General features: G+C 35.3%; 6 protein-coding genes and 1 pseudogene across 8 annotated transcripts; 2 read left to right on the plus strand and 5 right to left on the minus strand.

The window, feature by feature from the left end:
• Positions 1-1,056: 1,056 nt before the first annotated feature.
• LOC9323209 lies at positions 1,057-3,474 on the minus strand (annotated as a pseudogene).
• Positions 3,475-6,809: 3,335 nt separating this feature from the next.
• On the plus strand, positions 6,810-9,409 carry LOC9324684 (protein terminal ear1 homolog). The gene is made up of 5 exons (XM_002887098.2): positions 6,810-7,704; positions 7,776-8,217; positions 8,496-8,618; positions 8,706-8,847; positions 8,926-9,409. Exons 1-5 carry the CDS (start codon positions 7,128-7,130, stop codon positions 9,199-9,201), a joined length of 1,560 nt encoding a protein of 519 aa, XP_002887144.1. The 5' UTR covers positions 6,810-7,127; the 3' UTR covers positions 9,202-9,409.
• Positions 9,410-11,841: 2,432 nt separating this feature from the next.
• On the minus strand, positions 11,842-12,725 carry LOC9324685 (CLAVATA3/ESR (CLE)-related protein 8). The gene has a single exon (XM_021034330.1). The coding sequence runs from the start codon at positions 12,257-12,259 to the stop codon at positions 12,002-12,004; it is 258 nt and encodes an 85-aa protein (XP_020889989.1). The 5' UTR covers positions 12,260-12,725; the 3' UTR covers positions 11,842-12,001.
• A 1-nt stretch (position 12,726) lies between these two features.
• Positions 12,727-16,112, plus strand: LOC9324686. The gene is made up of 13 exons (XM_021034326.1): positions 12,727-13,014; positions 13,492-13,589; positions 13,683-13,769; positions 13,848-13,977; positions 14,066-14,135; positions 14,211-14,407; positions 14,496-14,638; positions 14,729-14,920; positions 15,006-15,096; positions 15,168-15,336; positions 15,430-15,540; positions 15,628-15,724; positions 15,817-16,112. Exons 1-13 carry the CDS (start codon positions 12,730-12,732, stop codon positions 15,860-15,862), a joined length of 1,716 nt encoding a protein of 571 aa, XP_020889985.1. The 5' UTR covers positions 12,727-12,729; the 3' UTR covers positions 15,863-16,112.
• A 140-nt stretch (positions 16,113-16,252) lies between these two features.
• On the minus strand, positions 16,253-17,582 carry LOC9323211. The gene is made up of 2 exons (XM_002888577.2): positions 17,271-17,582; positions 16,253-16,546 (listed from the first exon to the last, which is right to left on the minus strand). The coding sequence occupies exons 1-2, from the start codon at positions 17,373-17,375 to the stop codon at positions 16,460-16,462; spliced, it is 192 nt and encodes a 63-aa protein (XP_002888623.1). The 5' UTR covers positions 17,376-17,582; the 3' UTR covers positions 16,253-16,459.
• A 1,294-nt stretch (positions 17,583-18,876) lies between these two features.
• On the minus strand, positions 18,877-21,732 carry LOC9324687 (protein SIEVE ELEMENT OCCLUSION C). The gene is made up of 7 exons (XM_021034325.1): positions 21,554-21,732; positions 21,374-21,472; positions 20,852-21,289; positions 20,585-20,726; positions 20,374-20,495; positions 19,667-20,149; positions 18,877-19,602 (listed from the first exon to the last, which is right to left on the minus strand). Exons 1-7 carry the CDS (start codon positions 21,701-21,703, stop codon positions 19,018-19,020), a joined length of 2,019 nt encoding a protein of 672 aa, XP_020889984.1. The 5' UTR covers positions 21,704-21,732; the 3' UTR covers positions 18,877-19,017.
• Positions 21,733-22,360: 628 nt separating this feature from the next.
• LOC9324688 (E3 ubiquitin-protein ligase RGLG5) lies at positions 22,361-25,376 on the minus strand. Of its 3 annotated transcripts, none has more exons than XM_021034329.1 (12): positions 25,096-25,376; positions 24,658-24,933; positions 24,460-24,544; positions 24,225-24,365; positions 24,020-24,133; positions 23,834-23,931; positions 23,629-23,708; positions 23,446-23,551; positions 23,216-23,343; positions 22,955-23,123; positions 22,814-22,876; positions 22,361-22,726 (listed from the first exon to the last, which is right to left on the minus strand). In XM_021034329.1, the coding sequence occupies exons 2-12, from the start codon at positions 24,889-24,891 to the stop codon at positions 22,646-22,648; spliced, it is 1,299 nt and encodes a 432-aa protein (XP_020889988.1). In that variant the 5' UTR covers positions 24,892-24,933; positions 25,096-25,376; the 3' UTR covers positions 22,361-22,645. The 3 variants fall into 3 exon arrangements, with proteins under 3 accessions (XP_020889988.1, XP_020889987.1, XP_020889986.1); XM_021034328.1 differs by having other exon boundaries at positions 24,658-24,941; positions 25,096-25,354; XM_021034327.1 differs by having other exon boundaries at positions 24,658-25,322.
• Between the last annotated feature and the right edge of the window lie 1,042 nt (positions 25,377-26,418).

A 26,418-nucleotide genomic window follows, 5' to 3' on the forward strand; every position in this document is an offset into this window, starting at 1 on the left:
AAACCAAAACTAAGATAAAAAAAAAACCAAGATGTTACATACGTGATATAAAACGTAGAGTACTACGTTACTGTAGTTTGAAGAATCCGGTTTTAAAAAAGATGCCAAACATAATAACTTTCAAAATCGGTGTTTTGAAGATGAAAAATGCAAGTGAGAGAGAACTAATTTCTTTTTTTCGGAACAACCAACTATTATTAGATTTGGTTATGATGCTTTAGTAGTATACCAACAGTTTACCATAGACAAATCTATTAAAAAGTAAGTTTTTATACACATACAAGAGAAAGTAAAACATAAAAAATAATTTATTAAAATGAGAGATAAATTAAGCAATTTTTACGGAATAACAGACTGTCTGTCAAATAAAAATAAATTCTATACACTGAAAATGAGTCTAAAAATGTGGATAACCAAAACTTAGATACGAAAGTAAGACGTTACACATTTGATATGAATCCTAGAGTACTACATAACTACAATTTGAAGAATGCGGTGTCAAAAAAGATGTCAAGTAATTTTCAAAATCGGTGTTTTGAAGATGAAAAATGCAAGTGATAGAGAACTAATTTCCTTTTTTTGGAACAACTAACTAGTATTAGATTTGGTTATGATGCTTTAGTAGTAGACTCTTACATTCAGAGCCGCTTCAAAATATTTGAAGATCATTATCATAAAGTAGATTTTTCCAGTCGAGCAGACTCACCTTTGAGATTAGTCTGATAGCTTAAGTCGGATGTGGTTGAACATGCTAGTTTTAGATCCCTAGTACGATGCTGACCCGTGACCCCGTGACCTGGATCACTCAATGTTATAAAAGAAAATGAAAAGTTACACTAATATGCAACATTGTCAACATCCAAACATGATGAGAATTGGTTTTAACAAAACAAACAAAGAAGCTTAATGAAGCATTCATGATAACTGTCGGCAGTAGACAAAAGGTACAGAACGTTATTTGACTTTCACGCATGTAAAAGTTTTAACCCGACCCAACAAAATCTTTTACTATCAAAACATTACAAAACCAATGATTCTTCTTCAGCTCCATTAATGTTCAACTTCATCAACCTCTAACAGTCCTATTTTCTTACTCATAAATGTTCATCGCTTTGAACACGAGGGACCGATTGAAAACAAGTCCCTGAATCAATACACTCAAGTCATCGAATGTCGAAAGAAAATCGCTAGCTTAATAAATTCAAAAATCAGTACACCTAACCACAGTGAAAATTATCTGTGGAATGTTGTTACATAAATACGCTTGCAAAAAACGGAAACAAGCCAAACATGATGATGATGGTGAGTGTTTGGAGAAAGACATCATTCATCAGTATTCTTATGGGGAGATGACATCATCGATCTTGAGTATTAACTTAACCACTTGTGTTGCAAGTAAGATTTGTTGCTGCTTCCCGATCAGTGTTTCAAACACGCTTTGCTCCCTCATATCGCTTGTTCCTACATCGTTGCAAATCGATCCCGTAGAATGGAATGTCCTCCTGAATATTCAAACAACAAACCCAATACTTAACCCATCTTTCACAGTAACAAGCCACTATTAAGTAAACAAAGGCAAAATAACAATCACTTACCTTAATTTGCTGAGATTTCACAGCTGGGAGTGTCTCGATGGGCTGCAATCCACTGTTCGCAGCAAGAGCCATAGGGACAGAGTCCAAGGCTTCTGCAAACGCCCTGATTGCATACTGCATATAGGAACCACTATGTCTCAGACACTTGCGCTTGTGCATATGCCAAAAAGAAGAAGAGAGAGCTGAGATATGGCTTACCTGTTCAACACCAGGGTACCTATCAGCAGCTACATCAACAACTAGAGAGCAGGCAATCTCAGCGGCACCACCACCAAGACCATATACAATTGAATTGTTGCGGATGTGATTCCGTGCCACACACAAAGCATCATGCATGTTGCGTTGGTTTCTTCTATCATCAGTAGATGTTTTGCCTCATCATCAAAACCCCATTGACAAATAACCAGTGTAGCACCAACATCCTGCAATGTAAAGCATAATAAACATATGTTGTGAGGTAAGTTAACCAGCTAGCTTTGGTTCGGAAGGCAAACATTCTTTGGTAGAATTACATACAATCTTCAGTAGCTTAACAATCAATAGATCATGAAATAAGAAAATATAGCAACACTGTGACTCCCAAACTTAAAACCTACCTTGCACTTTTGAACCATCTCATCAAAATATTCCTGTTCTTGCTTGCGCAAAGTCTCAAACTTCTCCACTGTATCAATGTCCACCTTATGCTTTGTCTTTGGTTTCGGTGGCTCAAAAGGGCAAGTCAAAATAGCAATGTGAGCATCTGCAATTTGCTTTGGCATTTGCGGATGGCTCATGTCTTTGTCGATCAAAATCCCATATATAAGCTCAGGGCCCTCAAGCTTACCCCCAACTTTTCCTTCTACCTTTATCAGATCCAAATTAACATCCTTCCTCTCTAAATCAGCAACAGCAAGAACCACCTTCACAGCAATCTCAGCTAACTGCGCTTGCATCGATTCACACTGCAACACAAAGCCAAAAAGTTACGAAAAATTCTTAACAAAGCAATCTACTAAATATTGAAGAAGATAGGCAATACTTACGTCTTCGAGGATAGAGTAGTCATGCAAGTTTGAACCAGTAACTCATAATTATCAACATCAAACTCAAACTTCTAAGAGATACGTTCCAAATGCTCAACACCAACTCTAGACGCCATTTTATATCCTTCAGCAATACGAATAGGATCAATCCCTCTATCCAACTGACGTTTAGCTTGCTCCAGAAGCGCACCAGCCATGACAACAACACCAGTAGTGCCATCACCAATCTCATAATCCTGACTCCTTGACAGTTCAACCATCAATTTAGTAATCTGACTGTCCACATCCATTTGCTCCAAGATCGTTGCACCATCGTTTGCTGATGAAAACAAGATTGTCAAAGATTATACACAACAGAGAACAGCTAACTCTCACATGTTTAAAGTTTGTTCCTTTCAGTGAAAGATTCGGTTTTTATATGAAATAAAGAATCTTAGCAACATTCCCACTTAACAAGAGAAAATTCAAATCATGGGTTTGCAGTAGAAACTAAAACCAAACAGAACTAATAGAAAAATCTTCAACTTTAACTCAAATAGACAGACCTAACAGAGATGAGATTCAAAAGGAATAAACTAACATATGGTAACGTCTCCGTCAGGTCCTTGAAGCATTTTTTCCATGCCCTTGGGACCAAGAGAGGAACGGAGGATCCGAGCCACGGCTTTACCAGCGGCAATGTTGGCCTTTTGAGCATCGATGCCCTTACGACGAGTCTTTTGATCTTGCTCTCTCAGTATAATGAAAGCCAGTGCCATCTATCAGTCTTCACTCTCCGCGGTTCGATCCGAAATAGATCTCGGATGGTAAAAGGAAGAGAGCTCGAAGAAGAAGAGTGTTGAAGATTTGAGATTCAAAATAAGTGTCGTGGGCCTTTGGATTTGAGATTCAAACCCTGAATCACTAGAAATGGCAGATTCGTAAATCAAATTGATTGAGAGAGCTGATCAAAAATATGGACTACGTGGGCCTTTGGCTTGTGGCCCAATATGACTATTTCTTCTTTTTCTCTCGTAAAGCCCAAACCTCATTCTCACTATAGATCAATATAGTGACAAAAGTTAGTAAAATTGAGAACTATGCATGCATGCGTCTCCTTTTATTGTTTCTAATTTCATACTCCCTCCGTTTCAAAATAAGTGTCGTTGTAAAGAAATTTTTTTGTTACAAAATAAATGTCGTTTTCGACTTTCAATGCAAAATTTATTAATTATATAGTGCAATTTATTTTTCTATTGGTTGAAATGTGGTTAGATGTATAGGTAATTGTGTTTTTATATAGAAAATATGTAAAATTAATTGTTTTCTTAATCTGTGTGCACAAAGCTAAAACGACACTTATTTTGAAACAGAGGGAGTAAATTATTGGATATTACCATAAAACAAAAATTTGTTTGTTCATAATTTATTCTTAACTTTTTTAGTTGAATTCTCAAATAATATATAGAAAATTTCACTTTTTTTTTTATTAGCTAGAGAATGTAGTTCATGTAAATAAATGAAGGATATGGTATAAACATGACAAAAACAAATGACCGCCCAAAAACAAGGAAGTAGGTAACAATAACATTCCTTAAATCAAGGATTTTCTCTTGGTCCCTCTTTGGTCCTACCCTCTTACTCAATACCTATAAATATGACATGCATTTGTTATGTACATATATAGTAATATAGATATATATTATCTCGTCAATGTTGCACTCCTCCAAATCCAACCAGTCCTTATGGAGACTATAGTATGAATTCAATCAATTTATTGTACTGGATTGAATATCTCCCGATGTTTAATCTTATATATGCATGTAAAAATCTTAAACAATTGTTTGATGATACAAATGTAGCGTATCTAGTCAAAGTCTTTAATTAGGAGCAATAGATATAGCATTTTGTACAGATTTTATTTTTCTATGTATCGTAGCAAATAGCAATCGATTTTAGCTTCTTCTTTTTTCGTATGCTAAAATGGATGGTTAATTAGAGGCTATAAATGTGAATTTAGATAATAAATGAATGATTTGGAGAATATGTACTATGTAATGTAGCATAAGGAGTTATATATAGGACAATGTCAAAAAAAGGAGTAATGTATAGGAGATTGTAGAAATCTTACTAATGCCATATGAGTTAGATAGTAATGATTGTATGGTTTTCGTATTTATCTTATGGATCGCAAATGATGTTATATACAAAATTAATATATATTAAAATGTTTTATTACTATCTGAATGACATCTCAGTGTAGATATATGCAAGATTAAGGTTAATATATAGAATTATATTGTTAAATGATACTTTATTAAATCTCTTTCGGACACGTAAACAGATTTATTTTGTGGGTAAGCAAAACTTTCCAGACTTTAGATTTTATAATCTTTTCGGCTGGAGAAGAGAATAAGAATTTTTGTTTTAATTTTTTTCACAAATAATAGGAGATTGTACAAATCTTATAAAAACCGATGAAACAAAAGGCTAGATTAGGCTACTACGGGAATGAGGTTTATTCATTGTTTTTACGTGAAAAGGAATGTTGTCTTACAACACTATACATTTATGGAACATAAACAATACATATTCTATACAAAGAAATTACTTAGAAAATATATAGGCTTATTACTTATTATATAGTAGTTTACACTTTGCATTGATATGGAGAGACACGACAAATCGGCCCATAAACTTTTGCGGTTAAATTGGGGAACACGACATTACGAGCTATTGCACCCAAATACAAATTCTATATATGATACATGGATAATGGTACCCAACTAATCGAAAATTGTGTTCTAGTCATAAAATCTAATTATTATATTTAGAACAATGTTAAACAGTAAACAAGAAAAAGTGTTCTCGTAAATAATACTATTAAAGAGGAACATTTGTTTTTTTAAAAGGCAAAAGAAACTAGATAAACATGAGGATAAAGATCGACTGTTGAACTTGAACCAAAGAGCAAATAGATCACCCTAACATTGATCAACCATAGCTTAAATGGACATAAAGTTTATTGCCAATTGATTCGCCGATATTTTTAGTGAGGCATACTATCGAGGCAACTGGATGATTATGTTTGCATTTTTTGAACTTACTTCAGTTTTAATAAACTGTTCTTTTGTAAACTTAACACTAACACCAAACATAATGCATATTGTTGGTATAAAACAATTTTTGTTTCTTATAAATATACCATTTTAATGGAAAAAAAAAACAAAAAAAAAACTATGCATCTTAAGATTTCACAAAACATCACTAGATTTTTAACTACATTGAGACATTTAAACTTAAGCAGGAAAATTAAGACAAACACTTCATAATTTATCAACATATAAATGAAATGATTGACACTTATCAACAAAAAAAAAACATATAAATGAATGAGATTTTGTTAATATTTTTGAAAAGCCTTCTTCTCTCTTTTAAAATAAAAGCTCTCCTTTCTTTCTAAAAAGAAGCTCCAGCAGTTGCCTAGGGTTATCGATTTCGGTGGCTTTTTCAGCATTAGAGCCAGGCAGATCTGCATTCTATTTTCTTCCAACGATTTCGGATTTAAATTTTCAGATCTAGATATGTAAAGTCTAAATCTATGGGTTTTGCTGCTTGTTATGTCTCTTTCAATTGCAGCTTCAGTTCTACCTGTTTCAACCATGACAGAGGCTGGTTCTAATCGATCTTTGGCCGCCTCAGATGCAGATTTCTCACCATCGAAGATCTCGATCTCCTTCTTTTCTTCATGAGACTTTCATTCCTTTGGGTCTCGGGATGTTGGATTTGTTTCACCGCAGTTCGTGGTAAGGAGAGTCTTGGTTTTATTTCATTTGTGTGAGTTTCTAGTCTCAGATGTGTACTTTTGTCCTTGTTTTAGACTTGTATATTTATTTTCGATTCTTTGGATTATGAGTCCGGGAAGTATTGGATCAAATTTTATGTATTTGTTTGTTCTAGGTTTTTTCTCCTTTATTTCTTCATCTTTGTCTTCGGGAGTTTTCATTTACTCGTCGGCTTAGTTTCTGGAAGGATTGTTTCTCTTGTCCGCCTTTGTAATCCACCCCTTGTAATCCACCAAAGAATTCTATCAATAAAATCTTATTTAATTTCTAGTGAAAAAAAAAAAAAAGAATGTAACTTGTCTTCTTCTCGTGATAAAAAAAAAACATCAACAATTGTTTGAACTGGTCATCAATACTCTGCATTTTCCATCAGTCCATTGCAATGAAATCGTCTCAAAAGGACAAAATGGTAAAATTTGTCGAATGAGTGAGTACACCATTGAATTAAAGAACCTTGACTTGTTTTGTTGGTAACAAAATTGGGAAATAATAATAACAATCTCTGCAGGATAAAAACAAAACCAAAAAATTCCACTTTTGCTCTCTCCCTCTCCTGGCACCAAATAAAGAGGTAGAGAGAGACGAAATAGTACGATCACTGAAGAATATCAAACGTCCATAGTCATTACCGGTCACCGGAAATACCAGTTCCTAACTCATCACCTCTCTCCCTTTAAACAACCATGTCAGTAACCGGACCATTCAGTCACCCAAGAAACCTTAACCCAACAGCTCCGGAGTTCTTCCCGGCGACAAACCAAAACCCCTTCTTTATTCCGACAAGATTCTACCTCCCTCCGCCTCCTCCTCCGCCGTACCTTTCTTTTTTCCCTCTCCCTCCTCCTCCTCCTCCTCATCTTCCACCGACTTCAATAACACCGACCAGAGCCGTGATGTTATTACCAGTCCCAGCTGACGTCACCGAGACATCTCTAAGACGAGACATGGAACTGTTCGGTGAAGTCCGTGGAGTCCAAATGGAAAGAGTAGATGAAGGAATCGTGACCGTCCATTTCTACAATCTAAGAAACTCACAAAGAGCTTTGAACGAGATACGTTACCGTCACATGCAAGAACAAGAACAACATCTCCAATTCACGACGGCGCGTGGACTCGTCTCCGGCCATTCTCTGTGGGCCCATTTCGTGTTTCCTCAACTCAATGCTGTTCCCGAAGGAAACAATCAAGGCTCACTTGTGATTATGAACTTAGAACCCACCGTCTCTTCCACAACTCTCCGTCACATTTTCCAAGTTTATGGTAAAAGCTTCAACTTTTAACAAATAAAGTTCCAAACTTTATGTTAATTAGTTTTATAAAAATCATTGTAGGAGAAGTGAAGCAAGTGAGAGAGACACCGTATAAGAGAGAACAGAGATTCGTTGAGTTCTTTGACGTTAGAGACGCCGCAAAAGCTCTTCGTGTAATGAACGGAAAAGTTATCTCCGGTAAACCAATGGTTATCCAGTTTAGCCGTCCCGGTGGTTTAACAAAGAAACTCTTCCTAGCTTCACGCTTCCATAAAAACTTCATCTATAACAACAACCACCTCTATCATCCGCCGCCGCCACCACCGATGGTGAAGTTGAATAATCAAATGTACGAGCAACAACGGAAGAACAATAACAAGAAGAAGAAGAAGAAGCTTAAGAAGTTTATAAAGAAGAATCGGTTTGATGCTCACTTCATAATAAACGCAAACGCTATCGCCGGCGGCGAGTTCAGAGACGGAAGAACCACCGTGATGATCAAGAACATCCCAAACAAGTACACGTAAGTGAAAAGCATGCATCTTTTTCATTAAAACATAGTGATTGTGATAGGCATGTGCTTCTTGATGGTTTTTGATTCTCTTATTATTAGTCCGATAATGTCCTAAAACGAGGTTTCTGTTTTTTTTGGGTTTGACAAAAAGTCAACAAGACCCAACGGATATTAGTAATGAGAAAGTTATTTGTATTCCATGTGTTACTATTTTTGTATATATTCTGGTCCCATGAAGATTAACAAATATCGACTAGTCAATTTTATAGTATTGTTTCTATTTACAGACAGAAGCTGCTTTTGAATATGTTGGACACACATTGTAACGACTGTAACCAAAAGGTAATCAAAGAAGGGAACAAAACTCCTATGTCTTCTTATGACTTTGTCTATCTCCCGATTGATTTCAGGTAATAATGTCACTAGCTAATCCATTTTCTATGTGATTAAGAGTAGATTAGTGATTAATGGGCTAGTTAAATTTGGTGTTTTGTTAGCAACAAATGCAATGTGGGATATGGGTTTGTGAATATGACATCACCAGAAGCAGTGTGGAGACTTTACAAGACCTTTCATAATCAACATTGGGGAGATTTCAACACTAGAAAGATCTGTGAAGTCACTTATGCTCGAATCCAGGTAAAAAACAAAACAAAAAAGATCTTCTTGAATCTCTAGTTTAATCACATTGAAATATTAAAAAGGCTGTTTTTTAAGGGTCTTGAGTCGTTAAAGAAACATTTCAAGAACGCAAAACTACTAGGAGTAGAGATGGAGGAGTACATGCCGGTTGTTTTCTCGCCGCCGCGTGATGGACGGTTGTTACGGAAGCCTGTAGCCATTGTTGACCCTTGGGATAAACCGGTGGCTGATCATGAAGACAGCTGTTGTAGTAACTCACGAGAAGGGTTTGTTGTGTCCGACAAGAAGATGGAAGGAAGTGATGGTTGTAGTTGTTGTCTTGGTGAGAGAATCGAAACCGGCGGCGTTTGAGATGACGTAAGGAGGAGAAACAGTAAATGAAAATTAATGATGGTTTCGGCTTTTAGGCGGCGATCTATATATATAGCTGTATCCATCATGTCTTATCATCTTCTGTCTTATCATCTTCTTCTTCTTCCTCTCTCTATCTTTTTTTTTTATGGGTTTTGTTGGTTATGTAATCGTTGTTCAACTTTTGTATTGAAGTGTTTTGGCAACTTTTTTTATTAGTAAACAAAAATTTATGTTGTACAAATGCTATCTAGGAACCTTTTGTCATCAAAATTAAGGTTGTACTAGAAAAGTTTTGGGTGGTGTGTTTGTTTTTTTTGTTCTTTCTATTTCTCTATTACTACTATATTAATATTTCATGATCTTTATATGTGGCTATATATAATATTTGAGCATATTGCATGATAAATCACAATGATTTTTTAAATTTACTATATTTTAGAAAATTAGCATACCAATATATAAGATTATATATAGCCACAAAAGACGATTTATATATAGTTGTTCGACAATTCGGATTATTAGTGACCACTACAGAAAAATAATTATAGTATTAAAATAATCATTTTATTATCAAGTAAAAAGAAGAAATTTAGTAGATTAATCAATGACGTTCTTGATAAAATATGATATAGATTAAGATTTAGAACAATGGTTGATGTTTTAAAATTTCTAGCATTGTTTGGACTACGGAGGAGAACCGGGATCTCCAGAAGGTCCCCTCATATTATGAATTGGATCGGGACCGCTCGGAACTTTTTTCTTAACTTGAACCAAAAGAAGATGAGGTTGGGCATTGTTCTGTTTTAGATCGGTTCCGGTTGGGACTTCGTCTCTCTCAACTCCAAACCGAGAAAAATCTTCACGAGCCATTGATGATGTCAATAGGAAAAATATTAGGGTCATTGTCTTCGACACTTTCATTTTCTCTTCTTTAGTTTTTATTTCTCACTTACTTCTTTTTAGCTTTTTGATTTTCTTTATATAGTTGTATTAGTCAAAGGAAGTTGATTTTCATTTTTCAAATGTTCAAAAGATTTATTTGACCTAATAGGCTAATATTTTTTTAAAGTTTGAATGATAATGTTTTGGTCCACAATTCTAAATATTCTTTTCATTTTTCCATTTTCATTCATATTTATTTCAATGATCTTTACATTGAAATTATCTCTATAATATGCTCAAATTTACCTTTTGAACTATTCTCTTAAATTAAAAGATCATTGTAATTCTTAGAAATCGAATTCCACAAAGTTTACACAATATATTATCAAGCTAAACGAGAAAAGTTAACGGCTATTAATTTGCGGGCTTGAATCCACTAACAATTCAAAGACGATGTATTTTTAGATCAGATATATTTAAATGAAGTACTTTTCTTCCAACAAAAAAAGGTTGGAGTATTAACGTTAAAAAAATAGATGGAATATTTTTCACGTATATTTTACGTCAAAATTTTATGTTGTTTACTGATTTTGTAACGGCCGTTAAATTGAAAGTTTGAATCTACCAACAATTCAAAGACGATGTATTTTTAGAACAAATTTAACTAAATAAGGTATTTTCTTCCAACCAAAAAAATTAAAGAATTAAACGTCCAAATAAAAAAACAAACGAGGTATTTTCAGGTTTTTTTCCCTTTTTTCTTTTGACAAAATTAGTCAGTGTTTCAGTTTAAATTTTCTTAGGAATGATAAATTTTAGAAAAACATAATGATTTTTTTTTTGAATAGTCACTTGTTTTGTATTTGCATAATCAATTAATCATATATTTAATGGTGTTAAATTTTAACCACACCAATATAATCATTAATTTTTGTAAACATATTGTATATACTATTTAAAACATGTGAGATTTAAAGTTTAATGTCATTAAATGATTGTGTAAAATCAGTTAAATCACGGGTTTTGAATCCACCAATAATTCAAAAATAAAATATTTTCAAACCAAACATATTTATATGAGGTAATTTTATGGGGCTTTTGCAAAAATGCCACTTTTTCAATGCCACTTTTCAAAATACCCCTTTTTAAAAATCTTATAAAAAATGCTCTTACAAATATAAGATTTACCCAAATATGTATGTAATATTATTAAAACATACACAAACTACATTTCTATGTATCTAAAATCTTATAAATATTTTATTAATACCTTATAAATGCATTTTAAATACCTTTAAAAACCTTTAAAATATCTTGTAAAACCTTTGAGTTTTTCAAGTAGTAGTTACAATCCATAAGTACCTTATAAATCTAATAAAACTTTATAAAAATTTTAGATTTAAAAAGGGGCATTTTTGAAAATGGACATTTAAAAAAGGCATTTTTGAAAAGGGGCACACCAAAAAAGGTATTTTTAACAATTTCCCATGAAAATTTTATTTCAACTAAAAAAATTCAACTATTAAATGACCAAATAAAAAATAAATAGAATTTGTTTCGGGATTTTTTCTCTTTTTCACAACACTTCTTGTTAGTCGCTTGTTCACAAACTCTTAGACTGCAAAGACAAAAGTATTTTAGAGTCATATGACTTCGGCTCAATACAGTCACATTGGCAAAACAGGAGAATATAATTGAAATGGATGTTTAGAAAATGTTAAGATATAGTGATATACCAATATATAAGATTAATAATAGCCACAAAAGACGATTTATATATAAATGTTCCACAATTCGGATAATTATCAACCATACCAGCAAAAATTATATAATTTTAATCATCAATTTTTATTAAGTAAAAGAAGGAGAAAATTAATAGACATTAGTAGAACAATGGTTGATGTTTTAAAAAATTTCAGTTCCTAGCATAGTTTGGAATATTGGGCTGAGGAGGAGAAATTTCATGTAATGGATTGGGACCGGACGGAACTGTTCTCATAATTCGAAACAAAGGAAGATGAGGTTGCGCCTTGTTCTCTTTTAGATCGGTTCCGGCTGGGACTACGTCTCTCTCGACTCCAAACAGAGAAAAATCTTTACGAGCCATTGATGATGTCAACAAGAAATAGATTAGGGTTATTAGTAACATCAAATCTCTCTTCAACATTTTCATTTTCTCTTCTTTATTTTTTGTTTCTCACTTACTTCTTTTTAGCTTTTTGATTTTCTTTATATAGTGCATTTCCATAGTCAAAAAGGAAGGTAATCTACCAATTTTAAATGAATAATACAAATGATTTTTTGTGACATAATAGGCTGGTATATTTTTCTATGTTTTAATGATAATGTTTAGGTCCACAATCAAAATATTCCTCTTATTTTTCTATTTGTATTCATATTTATCAATATAATTTAACATTGTCTTTCTCTTTCTTTTGAAAACTGTATATGATCTTTCATTATTTTTTATTCCTTAATTAATATTTGGAACAATCTCATCATATCACATACTAACCGGATTAGTCTTACCCCTAGAAAGCAAAATAAAAGCCCAGTAATAGCCCAATCCTTTGAGTAGAGGAAACGAATGAGAAATCATCATCCGAGAGACAATGTTTTTTTTTTTTTACATTTTCATTTTCAATGTGTTTTTTTTCCCTCTTTTCGAATTTTTTTACCGAATTAAAGAAGAGGGAAAAACCTCTTACGATTCCCCAAATCTTCCTCGTAAAATTACTTCATTGCCCTCTGATCTTCTTCTCCTTCGATTTTAGTTCTTCAGCTTCTCTATTGTTTCCTCAAATTTCGAATCTTTCGGTTCTAATGGCTATTAAGGGTGAGAAACCATCGAAGCGCACCACTAATCCTGGTGTTAGAGTCGTCGGAGGAAGAATCTACGATTCCAGTAATGGCAAAACCTGTCACCAGGTGATTCAGCAATAATGACTCTACGATTCTCAAAATTTTGTGTGTTTTGCGTTGGTTTTATGTTAAAGACTTGATTTTTTTGTTGTGGGGTAAAGACTTGACTTTGGTTGTGGCCTTAGACTTGAGCTTGTTTGTGGCTTAAGACTTGATTTTGTTTGTGGGCTAAAGACTTGATTTTGTTTGTGGCTAAAGACTTGATTTTGTTTGTGGGCTAAGGACTTGAGTTTGTTTGTGTCTTTAGACTTGATTTTGTTTGTGGTTAAAGACTTAATTTTGTTTGTGGCTTTAGAATTGAGTTTGTTTGTGGGTAAAGACTTGATTTTGTTTGTGGCTTTAGAATTGAGTTTGTGGTTAAAGACTTGATTTTGTTTGTGGATTTAGACTTGGGTTTGTTTGTGGCTTTAGACTTGATTTTGGTTGGTATATGATATTAAAGTTTCGATATTTGAAAAAATGTTGTTGTTTGTTTGCTTGCAGTGTCGACAGAAGACGATGGACTTCGTTGCGTCGTGCAAGGCAATGAAGAAGGACAAGCAATGTACCATTAACTTTTGTCATAAGTGTTTAATAAACAGGTTTGCTTTGTGTATTTCGTGTTTTTGTTTGTTTCATTAAGTTTTCCTGAGTCTATGTGTTCTTATTATGTGTTTTTTTGGTGTGAATCATAGGTATGGTGAGAATGCAGAAGAAGTAGCAAAGTTGGATGACTGGATGTGTCCTCAGTGTAGAGGCATCTGCAATTGCAGTTTTTGCAGGTAATTCACATGTCTTTGAGAATTGAGATTTATTAATTAAAGAGAGAATTTTTAAAAATGTTTGCGAGGATTTTGCAGGAAGAAACGAGGGCTAAATCCTACTGGGATATTAGCACACAAAGCTAAAGCCAGTGGATTAGCTTCGGTCTCTATGCTTCTTGAAGTTGAGGGGCATGATAACTTTGCTTATCAGAAGAAGCCAAAACTGGTACTAAAAACAATTACACAAATCTTAATTTTTGTGATCTTAGCTCCAGTGTTTTACTATGCTTACATGATCAATATGGTTTCTGCAGAATGATGATTTTATGGAAGGTAGTAGTGGGAATAGTGATTCTGTTTCTGGGACAGATGTTGAAGTAGCTGGTGAGACTTAAAGATTTGTGTTATGAAAGTTGTCTTATATAAAGGAGATGCTAAATGTCTTATGTTACGAAACAGATGTTGCCAAGGAGGAGAAAAAAGTGGTGGGCAAGAGCAAGAAAGCCAAAGCCACTCACAAGCTGAAAGAGGAGATTCAGTTTGAGGCTCAACTGCCACAGGGTCTAAGCTTGAATTCTGTTTCAGGCATTGTTATACCAACTGAAGAAGCTGGAAATGTATTCCAGCTTTTTGAGTTTTGCTCAGCCTTTGGAAAGGTATGGTAATTGTTCTCTATAGCTCGATAACTAACTAATGATATGTACTATTAACTCTTAATCTGTTTCATTGTGAATTTCCTAATAGGCTCTTGATTTGAAGGAAGGACAAGCTGAAACTGTTGTTCGTGAGCTCTTCTCATGTGGGCGTAACACAAGGAGACAACAGTACTGCTCTATTATCCAGCTGATGATCCAATTGTTGGATCTAATATCACAGGATAGAGAAATGTATGAGTGATTTTATTCTGTCCCTGAAGTATACATACTATATGTTTCTTTTTATTGCTTCTGTTTATGACGCATTTGAATTGTTTACAGGTCCCTGTCTCTAAGTGTATCTGACAGCAGTTGGTTCACTGCTCTTGGAGAGATCTTATTGCAGTCAGAATTTTTGAGTGATGTGTTCCCACCTGAAACTTTTAAAGTAGGTGTTGCTGAGTATGAGAAGATGGATGCATCAAAAAGGCTCAAGCTTCTCAACTTTGTATGTGATGAATCACTTAGCACCTGGTATGGGTATATTTATATGCCAATATCAACTTTTCTTGTAGTTTATGCTTTGTTATGAGTCAACTTATGTGTTAAAGCTTTCCAGTGCAATGAGGAATTGCATTAAGAGCCAGAGTACAGAGTGTAAAGCAAATAACAACGAAGCTAAAAGAAAGGCCGCAACCGCAAAGGAAAAGGTATTTTCTAAAATCTGTAAGATGGATTTATATATCAACTCTTTGTGCTAAAGCTCGTTTTGTCTTTATAGGAGAAGCAGCTCAAGCAGAAGTTGCAAGGTGATGTTGCCAAAGCCATTATGAAGAAAAACGGAGCTCCATTGTCCATTGAGGAACACAACGCAATTCTGTCTCAAATAAGAGCTGAAGCTAAAGAAGCTCATGATGAAATGATGGAGGCAAAGGGCATGGCAGCTGGAAGTAAGTCTAAATCCTTAAGACTCATTCTATTAATTGACTAACAAATGTTGTCTTATATTTTTGTTTGTTTAACCTGATGAAATCCGTTTGCAGCGACGCGTATATGTGATGCGCGTAGAACTGAACCAATCATGGTGGAAGATAATGGTCTTGTTCTCTGGAAATTGAACTGCTATAAAGAAGAACCAAATTTTTTGCTTCAAGGTTTGAAATTTACTAAACTCTTTGTCTATGTTTCTTATGCACGTGTTTACTGTTTAGTAACTTAATCTGAATCTTATTAATGCACAGATTTAGGAACATTTGATGGTTTATGTCCACATGAAAAATGGTTAGCTTTTAAGCCTGAGCAGAAACCAGACATAGAGAACTATATCTCTTACAAGAGGTACGTCATTCTCATAAAGAGAACTACGTAACAGTGTGATATTCCGATTATGTAATGTTATAATTAAACAAATTTTTGCTTCTGTTTTGTAGGAGGAAAGTGATGCAAATGCAGAAGAATACAATTGTAGAAGTATAAGAATCAGAATTCAGCACCAAGTCCCGACAAAAAGCTCATCATTTCTGAACAACCTTGAAGGTTTTTGTATGAGAATAGACCATTATGTAACTTTCAGAAGTCTGAAATGTTAAACTCATTTATCATTCTCTTCTGGTTTTGTCTTCTCTGGTTAAATCCGGTTTAATCATATTGCATAGATTGATTGTAAAACTGGTCAAGTTTTTTGGTCTAACGAAAACTGAGTATGATATTCTTGTTTGATGTTTCACATTCTAATACTAGTTATTACTAAGCTCAATCTTGGCTGTTCCGTTGGCTCAGAAATATGAAATCTGCTTGACTTGTGCATGAACACGAAATCAATGATGCATAGTTACAGTACCAGTTAGAGGAAAACAAAACCAGAGCTAGATGCTGAAACTTCTCCACTAGTGTTTCATTAGTTAAGAAGAAGAACAAAGACAAAATTATTCATCATCATCCCACATTCAAAAGCATATATGGTAATGTCACTTTATGCAAACTCAATTTTGATCCATAACAGTAAAGACAAAATGTGCAGGAGAAGTGAATTGATATGATTAAGAAACCCAAAAGCATAACCGAAGAAGAAGATCAGGCAAGAGGGTCCTCCTCTCTAGCTTTCCGGAGCAGCTCTGCTCTAACCCGCCTTACCTCTGCTTCCTTCTCCATTCTTTCTTGCTGCACATAGTTACAGTTTTCTTATCAGATTTCTTAATTCCAAAAAGAAAACATATCAATGAGCTGTTTCATATCCCTAATCACAATCTCTACTTATACTTTCATAGCAAAAACAATCAGACATTGAATTAAACAAACGAAACATCGGCCAATTAAAACTGTTTTATCTCCATTGTCCTACATTTCACAATCTAATCATGGTAAAGCTTATCAAATAACTAATAATGATGGTTTCATATACCTATTCACAATCTCTACTTGTGATTTCACACCTAAATTAAAGTAAGCAATCAAACGCAAGTCAAAGTTCTGTAATCATATATAGGACCAAAGAAATTGTTTATCTCCATAATCCAACATTACATAATCTAGCATTGAGTCAAAGGACTGATCTAATAACGGTAAAGCTTCAAGCTTAGCCAAGTGAAGAACAAAACCAACACTTCCATGGCGTTGTATCATCAAATCAACACAAACATGTCATTCAAATCAAATCAAATCAAATGGGAAATGAACAAAAAGACCCATTTCTTAAAATCCTGAGGATAAATTATACAAATTCTCGATAACCTAGGGTTTGACCTCAATCCCAAATCCAGTGTCACATTAACTTAAAATCGAAGAAATTCATAAAATTGAAACCAAAATCATGACCAAAAAAGTGTCAGATATGAGTATTTCAAACTAGGAGGGAGAGAGAGAGAGGATGAGAGAATAAAAAAACCTTCTCGTCTTGATGAAGAGCGATCCAGACATGAACTTTGTCCATGGATTGCCAAAAGGCGAAAGCGGCCAATGTCATGCCAAAGTAGGTCAAAACCTTCACCATTGTTGTTGTTGTTGTATTCGTCGGCTAAATCTTCTTCTTCTCGTCGTCTCGTTTCTCACAACAGAGAGGAGTCGCAGATCGCGCGATGGAGGATGGTGTTGGTGTTACGAGGAAAGATCTAGTGCGCAAAGATACACCTAATTTATTGTGTTACAACCGTTGATTGTATTTGTCTCGTGTCAAATGCCACGTGTCGCATAGGCCATATAGATTTATCGCTTGTTTAAAACATCGCTAGAAGTTTTTCGGATATTCGGAAAAAATCGAAGGTTAAACGTGGATTAGTAAGAAACTAGTTTTATGGTCTTCTTATCATATATACATATATATATATAATATTTATGCAAAATTTACTGGTATGTTCAATGTAGGTTGAAAAGACTCTACTCAAAATTTACTAGTTTTTTATTAACAATATTTTAACCATTACGTTGTAGATTTAATACCTAAATTACAATTTTTGGTTTATTAGTGTGTGGTTATTACCAAGATATTCTTAATTATTATTACAAAATCTATCATTTTTTCTAGACCACAAGAAACCTTGGGGTAGAAAGGTTAATAATTAATACCAACATTTTCAATAATCGAATTGTAAAAATTGCTATGATTTTGAGAGGCAAAACTTTAGCTATCTTGTTGCACAGGTTTACTAACTCGTTCTCCATCGATTCCAAATATTTACATCACTTTGCGGTGTATAATTTAAATGGCTCGACCTTTATCGACCTAATAACCTCAAAAAAAAAAAAAAAAAAAAAAAAAAAAAAAAAGAGAAGTCCTTGATGGCCTAGTGGTTTCTATGACGAGTTCGATTCTCTGTCGGCGGGGTGGAACTGAAACCTCTCCAAATAAAATCCTGTTGTAGATGGCCCACGGGTTTCTATGACGCATATAGGATTTTCCTGGATATGGGGCCTTTCGGGGTGGGGTCAGTCACTATAAAAAGTTTACCCTAACAGTTTTTAACCACATGGTGGTGGGCGAGTGGTTTTCGTTTGGTTGGAAGGATCGCCCTGTTGGTCTAGGCCAGGGATCGATCCTCCCAGACGCAGTTTCGCTCTCTCACTCCTGTGGCCACCTGGGAATTTACCTGCGGACTTGCTCAGGCGCCCCAGACCACCAGTTTATCAGGGAGCCCTTAAGTGGAGCCTTAAAATTCCCTGTGACGCGGGCTTAGGCCCAGTGAGCTAGTCAGATCACTGTGTGGTCTGGATACTGGGTTATCAAAAAAAAAAAAAAAAAATTCCATGCAAGATGTGAAAATAATCAGCTAGTAATTATTATTACATTGGTTTAACAACACTCTTAATCTCTCTAAATTTTGTTTCAATATATCAGAGGATGTTGAATTTTTTATTTTTTATTTTGGATCGATAAACCCCGATCCATAGCCAATCCCTACTACGCAGGGTAACGCGATTTAGTTGAGTCGAACTCCGGTGAGGAAGACGGAGTCAAGTGGACTTAACTACTTAACTAAAGGCACATCCCTACAGGATGTTGAAATTAAACCTGGATTATCTGAAAATCTAACAATTGCTCTCCCTTGTTCAGAATTTATTTAAACGAACCAACAACATAAATTAAAGACAAACATACTATTATTACGGAGGTAATATTAAAGTAACGGGGCTGTGAGTTACTGATACGCAACAAACCTCTTCATTGGCCACTTACATTTCTCGCACGTGACAACTCTCCTCGTCAACGCTTCTTCAAACGGAACAACCACCGTCTGACTCAGTTCACACGGCTTCTCCGCCGCAATCTCAATCGCCTCCGTAAAACCCAACCCTCTCGCGTACTCTCCCCACCGCACAATCTTCCTCATCCTCTCCGTCATCCTCTCTCCATCAACCGTCTCCGCCGTTGATCCTTTTCCAATAACACCCCAACCTTTGTGTTTACCATAATCGAAGTCGAGAAGTTTCGTAACTTCTTCAAGAACACGATCAGATTTCGATGATTCAATCCCAATTCGCTTGAGTTTGGATCGTTCGATACTTTCTAATCGGAGCCAGAAGAGCTGTTGCAATGTAGGACTGAACAAGATTGAGCTCTCTTCCATGGCTTTTGCACGCTCGTCTCTTCTCCTTTGATTACTAAGGTAAATCAGCTCTAATTGGAACCCTAGATTTTGAATTTTTCTTGCTAGTGACACAAATTCATCAACCCAATCCAAATTCTCGCTTCCGAATATGCAGATTTCTCTTCCTTCTTTCACCTGATTCATAGAGTCTCATCAGAATCTGAGCAAAAGAATTTGAAAATTTGATGAAAAACTTTACCCAGGTTTCAAATGAAGGATGAATCCCATCGAGCAAGAGCTGCATAGACCATCCATGTTCTTCCCAGAGCTCATTTTCTCTGGAAACTGAGAATGGATATGCTTTAACACCCCATATCAACACCATATCCATGGCATTCATGTTCACGAACCTCCCGTTAGGATCGATCACTACCACCATTGCTTCGTCGTCTCCATAATGCCATTCTTGTTTGAAAAAGTTGAGTATTGTGGAGCTCAGCAACCATGGTTGCCTTACTGAGATCCATGGTAGGGAATTGGAGTAGAAATCGAAGATTTCTTTCTCTTCGTCTGTCCATTTTTGGGATGATGGTATTGGAACCCATAGGATTTCGTAGTTTTGTTCTGTGTTGGTGTTGGAAGGATGATCGTATAACTGTTGAAGCAGGAAGAAAAGTGGCTCTACGGGTGGCTTTGATAATAGCAGCATTATTACCTTTTCTTGTAGCTCAGTTATAGGTATCTGCCATTTGGTGATAAAGAATATTCAATGCTCTTGCAAAGGTTAAAACCATTTTAGAAGGAACAACTGCTCACAGAATGTATTCACTTATGAAAGGTAAAAGAATCAGTCTATGTATCGTCATACTGAATGTCGTCCCTCATCTTTATGTAAAGTTAAAGACGAGACAGGAAAGAAATAAAAAGAATGAACATGGAAAAAGAAGAATAGATTGTTCTTTATACCTGTCTGGAGTACTGTTGAAGTGGCAAATCATCTTGTAGAGAAAAAAGTAGGTGGAGTACGTCTTGGTTGTCTTGATGAGTCCCTGAGTTAATGTTTCTAAGCCTTTGATTGATTTTTTCCTCTTTAGACATAACATCAGAGAAGTACAACATCAGAGATGAGCTTTGCTTTTAAGAGTTGGAACTTGACATCAGAGCACTTGAAAGTTACCTATTTGTGTGCTGCAATCTTCTACTTGCTTGTTGAGGCGGGTGTTTATGTGTAGCAACTGATATCCCAAACTAGAAAGTTCCCCTGCTGCTCTCCTTGATTTCGTTGAAAGTTCCCATGCTGCTTTCCTTGATTCCGTTGCCTAAGTATTTCAGAGAATTTCTAGTCATGAGAAAACTCAATGTTGACTGCTAAAATGCAGGTAACAATTTCTGTGTTTTGTTTTTCATTTTGCAGAGAAGATAGAAGAAGGGTGAAAAAATGCACCCGCTGGGTTTGCTTGAAATAAGGGATTTGTTTCATGCATGCGAGTGCACTTTTGACAACCCGATAAGTAGCCAGATAGATGTTAGACAAGGTTTCTCCCACAATGTTGTTGTCTAGCTTCGCTTGTTTAAATGGAAGTCTTTCAAATTTAATGATGCATTTGGTTACATCCACCATGGCTTTAATGAGCAAGCTTAGAGACTCTAACCATGGTCTGAACTTGGTTCTCTCAATGGGAAACTGGTTGAGTGTCGCAATTGATGCTGCAACGGGATCACAGAAGGCCAGATGACCTGGTAGCAATAGTCCTCCATATGTTGCAGCAAGGACTCCTAGTACTAACACAGCTTTTGCATCCCATCTGTATTCTTTCAGAAGATCAAACAAAACCAATGTCCTTGTCCGGATATCACTTTCCCCAGTGCATGGACAAAGCATCTGCAGCTTCAAGAGTTTCAAGATTTCCGGGTCCATGCATTTTTACAGGAAGAATTGATTTAAGAAGAAAGGATGATCAGTTACCTGAACGGAGATTCTGGTGATAGCGTATGGTAGTGTTTCCTTCGACTCAGAAACTACAATGTTGGTAATACAGTTCTCTGTCATAAGCGGCATTGATACCTGAAAATTGAGTGGCATTGTTATTGGCAAGCATCTAGAGAAGTTATTGAAGAATTAAACCCCAAGAGATGGAGCGCTCACATCATCTTGCAGAACAAAGCTTAAGATAGTTTCGACTTCTTGAAGCAGCATTTCAGAATCAAGCCAGCGACCGTCTGGATCATGGCTACGAAGTAGCTGCTCAACTATGATGTCTTCATTCAGAGCAGAGATGTCACTTCGGAAATTCATGGTAATGGTTATTTGTGCTAAAAAGACTGTACTTTGAATTTTAATTTACTAAACACAAAAGAGGTTTGTCTCTTTGGTTTGCGTGATAAAATTATTAGTAGGGTCCCTGAAACTGAAGATTGTTGAGCAATCTGACTGGAATCTTATTCCAAGACTTGAAAAATGGCTTTATCTTTTTCAGATTTGAAAATCTTCACATCTTATCACTGTGGTAATACTTTTCGCGATAAAGGGCAAACACTAGATTTACTCTGGGTAACCAAATGAATGAATGGAGAGGAACCGGACCGCTTATTGCTTAACCTAACCGTAAAAGGACGAGTCGCATATACGTAAAACTAATACAAACTAAGAAGAATAGCAGACTCAGCTTGGGATATCTTTGATTAAGACTTGATTTCGAATCTTGTTCATTACTGGGGGAAGAAGACCAAGAAAAGTATATCACATATATTCTTACAGTAAAAAGTAATGTAGTCTGATAATAACCTATAATAGCCTTTACATCCATAAGATGTCGATTATGGCAGTGAAAAAAGGACTATATGGGCTCCTGTGTTGAAGACTTTATGTTTCAGACAAGAAAGGTATATAGTGTATGTTGTTTGATACATGTGTACATAAGTCATGGGACCATTCAAGATTAAAATTCTTAAAAGTAAAAATCTGTAACACCAAAGGATCCTTTATTTACGGGAGAGTCTGCTGTGGTTTTTCCATGTGCAATGAGAATTCAAAACTGACAACAGATTATCTACAAACCTTTGAGAGGTGCCGTGATTGATCGATAATCATTCAACGGTATTCCGCTCAAAGTAAAAACAAATGCTAGGACACTGGTAATGTCATGAGATCTAAGTTGGGATGAAGTTTAAGACGCAAAGCTGTGCTGTAAATGATCTCAGGGTCACCTTTGGGTTCCTTTAGCTCTTGAGGGTTATCTTAATAAAGCTTGATACGAACCGAGATTGAGCTCCGGCAAATGGGGCAAATATTGAGGTCCTCCCCACATTCTGAGCAAGTCTGATGAACAAAATAAGAAAAACAAAGGAAAGTTAATATTTTTGATTCAAGTGCGATGCTTAGGTAACCCAGGGAATGGAAATGCACCTGATGACCACAGTTGAAAGCCAAGTTCTTTGGACTCACTAGACATACGGGGCAAACCTGTTGCTGTTGATCCAACGAAAAGATGTGAAGAGCAGTAAAAGACGATTAATGCATTGTTGTTTCTTTCTTTGTAAATCATACCTGGCTCTCGTTACGAGTAGTTGAAGGTGGTGTAGAGGAAACACCATTATCATATGGTCTGTTTTGAAAGCTGGTTGATCGGGAAGTTCTTGGGCTGTTGCGCATAGATTGAGTAGCATAAGTTGGTGGTGGAAGCGCAATCCTGTTTGGACAATGTCCAGTTCTCTGTCTGCGAATTCGAAACAAGGAAAGAAATTGGTGCTCATTGAGATCCGTTCATAGATGCTGCAGTGATGAACTCAAATATCTGAAATTACTTACCCAAGTAAGCCTAGCTCGAGGGTGGCTTTATACTGAGACGGGATCTCCATCAAGGCGGAAAGCGCGAATTCTGCCTCTTTTCTTGCTGGATCAATGTTCTTTGACATTATATCCGTGAAATTCACAAACTGAAAGGATTCAAATTAGACAACAAAAACCTGTTAAATTGATACATTTGCCAGGACAAAGACAAGATCTACACTATTGCAGAAGCATGTTGGTATTATTACCTGGAAATTGTCAAAGGCACGAGCAGGGATGTTGTCATCAAACTGTCTCATGGTGTCCCAAGGGCCATCTCCAACACCAACAAGAACTATAGACAAAGGATATTCACTGCAACGGAATCCACCACAAGTTAGAAAGACGCAGTTTGAAATTGGATTTTCCTCAAAAGAAATACTATTTATTACCTTGCTCTTACAATGGCATCAATAGTCTGCTGCTCCTGTGGACTGAATCCGCCGTTATCTGTATCAACACTTCTTGTCACCTGTCATAGTAAAAGCTCCAATGGTAACTATACAGTATACAATGTCTGGGAATGATCATAACTAAACACAAATAGATACAGATAAAATAAATCTTTCTCCAGTCGAATACGGTTCCAATCTTTACCTGTCCGTCAGCGATGATGAGAAGAACATGGTACTGGCCACCACTTTCTTCCACAATTGTCATGGCCCTTTCAATGATGGGTGCAAAAGATGTCGGACCTGTTAAAGAACCAGCAAAATATAAGGAAAAAGTAGAGCAAGATTCAGAAGACAGGAAGAAGAAAAGGGATTATTCATCTCACTCAACCTGAAAGACGGAGCTGCGGAACAATCTCTCTGTAACACATGAGAACTTCTTCAAACCCGTTACAAAATGTATCATTGGGATTGAAACTGAAGACATCCTGATCATGGGTTGTAGCTACATAGTCAAAGAGAAACCAACCTTAAAATCTCTAATCACAACAAAACAGAAACTTAACAGCTATATAAAAAAACAATCGGGTCTTTACCATCTCCGAATCCATAACAGGGGATCAAATTATCCTCATCAAAAACTGACAAAGTCTTTCCAATGATGGAAATAGCTTGCTGGTAAGGGTTTGGAGTTGTTCCAATGTAATGCAGACTCTTCCTACCAAATGATCTCGCCCCTAAACCAAATCACCCATGTCAGCTTTCAGATCAAAGCAGCGTTAACTTAACCAAGACTCAAAACATTGAGTAAATAGAGAAAACTTCTCTAACCTGTCCACTCATTGCTCTTTGTGACATCTATACCAACAATGAGATTCGAGGACTCCAAACCGGCATGTGAAAGAGCAGCGGTAACCTAAAAGAAAAGAAACATCAACAAAACCCCAATAAAGAAATTCACAAACCAAGGTGCAAAACTACACAAACAACAACCAAAGAAGATAAACAAAACAAGTGTGATCATCAAACCTCATCGATGGAACGGTAGTTATCAGCAATCCGTGAATACTTCCTCTCAAGATTCTTCGGTGTTTGTCTCCCAGAATTGTAGGAGGAAACAGGAGACGCAGATGGATGGTTTGGTGTCTGATAATAGCTGTTCTGGTCCCAAGCAGACGAGTAAGACGAGCCCCCAGACACACTACGTTCATACCTTCGACTACTTTCACCTCTATTCGACTCTTTTGAGCTACCTCCTCCCATCCAAGACAACCAAACCCAAAACAAGATAAACAAAACAATCGCCTGCAACACTTGAAGCATAAATCAAAAATTCAGATCAACCCAACAACAAAGTTCCCTTCTTTGATCAAATCGAACAACACAGTAACACGCAGATATATATGAGAGAGCTTATTGACTCTGAAACAGATCCAAAGTTTGGATTTTTTCATCAAAAGTCTTCACCTTTTACATTGTTTAAACATGTTTGACTCGGTAAATTTCACATTCATTACCTAATAAACTAATATATATCAGAGACGGTCGCTTTCAAGAGGACTATAGCTTCGCCGTGAAATACAAGGAAATTCTGAGAGTTTTTCCGGCGAGAAATGATAAATTAAGAGAAGACCCAGTTCAGAAAATTACAGGAAACAAGGGATATAGGAGTTGACTGATTCAAAACTCTTTGAGAGAGAGAGACGTTACCTGCAATCGAATCTGCCCAAGGATTATTTCTTGTGAAGTTGATAGATAGAGATTATACGTTGATTTATTTACTAATTTGTGACATTTATATACGTATCTCTATTTCAGAAAAAGAAAAAATAATCTAGGTAAGTATTTTAAAAATGAAAATTTTGTTTATATTTGAGATCATATACATTATACACCATATAATTTTTTTGAAATCTATGCATATTTTTATAGTTAATTTATTAATTATTATTTTCCTAAATCTCACTGCACATATTTTTATGAAGAGTTTATATTTTTTTTATATTTTATAGAAAAAACAAACAAAAGGTAAGTCTACAGTATAGTTAATTTTTCTTTCTTACATATTTTTCAATATTTCATTTATTATTTTCTTGCGAAAAACTAAATTATCAGATTTTCCTTTTTATTTTGTTAACAGTTTTATTATCCCCTACACAATAACAATATGCTAGATATAGACTTCAATGTATATTATTACTATAAGTTATATATACCAACAAAAAAAGTTGAACAACAACTCTCCAACTAAATAACCCAAGCTATACATGAAAAGTCGATAAACACATGTTATATCTATATTTATTAAACATTTAAAATCAATAGAATGTGTTAACTAGACATATTTTAAAATTTAAACATTTTATTTAAACAAATTTTTGTCTCATACTCTTTTTTTCTTGGTTACGTTCTCTTGAGTTAATAATACATTACTAGATTTTAACCCTGGTACACCATGAGATGATTTAACTTTAAAGTTAGTATAAAAATATTTTGTAAATTGTATCTCCTTATAACATATTTATTTATATTATAGTTTACAATTGTTATTAAGTAACGGTATACAACGAGTCCACGAAACAACTATTAATAAACTGAGGATTTAACCCATATTAAAGCGGTATATAAATATTGATTCAAATTCGTCCGTCATATAAATCCTTTCCAAAATATAACCCGTTCCGTAATTTCTTAACCCATCCCGTGATTTGTTTTTATTTTAAAATTTAATGATTATTTATTATATATAAAAGTTTACAAATCATATCATCATCTAAGACCACGGGACAA

Source organism: Arabidopsis lyrata (assembly GCF_000004255.2).
Source record: "Arabidopsis lyrata subsp. lyrata unplaced genomic scaffold ARALYscaffold_2, whole genome shotgun sequence".
Classification (NCBI taxonomy): Eukaryota; Viridiplantae; Streptophyta; class Magnoliopsida; order Brassicales; family Brassicaceae; genus Arabidopsis; species Arabidopsis lyrata.

What these genes read in the sequence shown, in the direction of transcription:
- LOC9324685 (XM_021034330.1), bottom strand. Translation starts at nt 12,259, where the DNA reads ATGAAAATGTTGAAGAGAGATTTGATGTTACTAATAACCCTAATCTAT.
- LOC9324686 (XM_021034326.1), top strand. Translation starts at nt 12,730, where the DNA reads ATGTGTTTTTTTTCCCTCTTTTCGAATTTTTTTACCGAATTAAAGAAG. An exon ending in TTTGCTCAGCCTTTGGAAAG is followed by an intron (nt 14,408 to 14,495) that starts GTATGGTAATTG and finishes ATTTCCTAATAG; the next exon opens with GCTCTTGATTTGAAGGAAGG. An exon ending in GATGAATCACTTAGCACCTG is followed by an intron (nt 14,921 to 15,005) that starts GTATGGGTATAT and finishes AAAGCTTTCCAG; the next exon opens with TGCAATGAGGAATTGCATTA.
- LOC9323211 (XM_002888577.2), bottom strand. Translation starts at nt 17,375, where the DNA reads ATGGTGAAGGTTTTGACCTACTTTGGCATGACATTGGCCGCTTTCGCC. An exon ending in CTCTTCATCAAGACGAGAAG is followed by an intron (nt 16,547 to 17,270) that starts GTTTTTTTATTC and finishes AACTATGTGCAG; the next exon opens with CAAGAAAGAATGGAGAAGGA.
- LOC9324684 (XM_002887098.2), top strand. Translation starts at nt 7,128, where the DNA reads ATGTCAGTAACCGGACCATTCAGTCACCCAAGAAACCTTAACCCAACA. An exon ending in AACATCCCAAACAAGTACAC is followed by an intron (nt 8,218 to 8,495) that starts GTAAGTGAAAAG and finishes TTCTATTTACAG; the next exon opens with ACAGAAGCTGCTTTTGAATA. An exon ending in TCACTTATGCTCGAATCCAG is followed by an intron (nt 8,848 to 8,925) that starts GTAAAAAACAAA and finishes CTGTTTTTTAAG; the next exon opens with GGTCTTGAGTCGTTAAAGAA.
- LOC9324687 (XM_021034325.1), bottom strand. Translation starts at nt 21,703, where the DNA reads ATGAATTTCCGAAGTGACATCTCTGCTCTGAATGAAGACATCATAGTT. An exon ending in ATTTCAAGCAAACCCAGCGG is followed by an intron (nt 20,727 to 20,851) that starts GTGCATTTTTTC and finishes TGAAATACTTAG; the next exon opens with GCAACGGAATCAAGGAAAGC. An exon ending in AGATTGCAGCACACAAATAG is followed by an intron (nt 20,496 to 20,584) that starts GTAACTTTCAAG and finishes TTATGTCTAAAG; the next exon opens with AGGAAAAAATCAATCAAAGG.
- LOC9324688 (XM_021034327.1), bottom strand. Translation starts at nt 24,951, where the DNA reads ATGCTTCAAGTGTTGCAGGCGATTGTTTTGTTTATCTTGTTTTGGGTT. An exon ending in TCATCATCGCTGACGGACAG is followed by an intron (nt 23,709 to 23,833) that starts GTAAAGATTGGA and finishes TTACTATGACAG; the next exon opens with GTGACAAGAAGTGTTGATAC. An exon ending in GTGCCTTTGACAATTTCCAG is followed by an intron (nt 23,344 to 23,445) that starts GTAATAATACCA and finishes GAATCCTTTCAG; the next exon opens with TTTGTGAATTTCACGGATAT.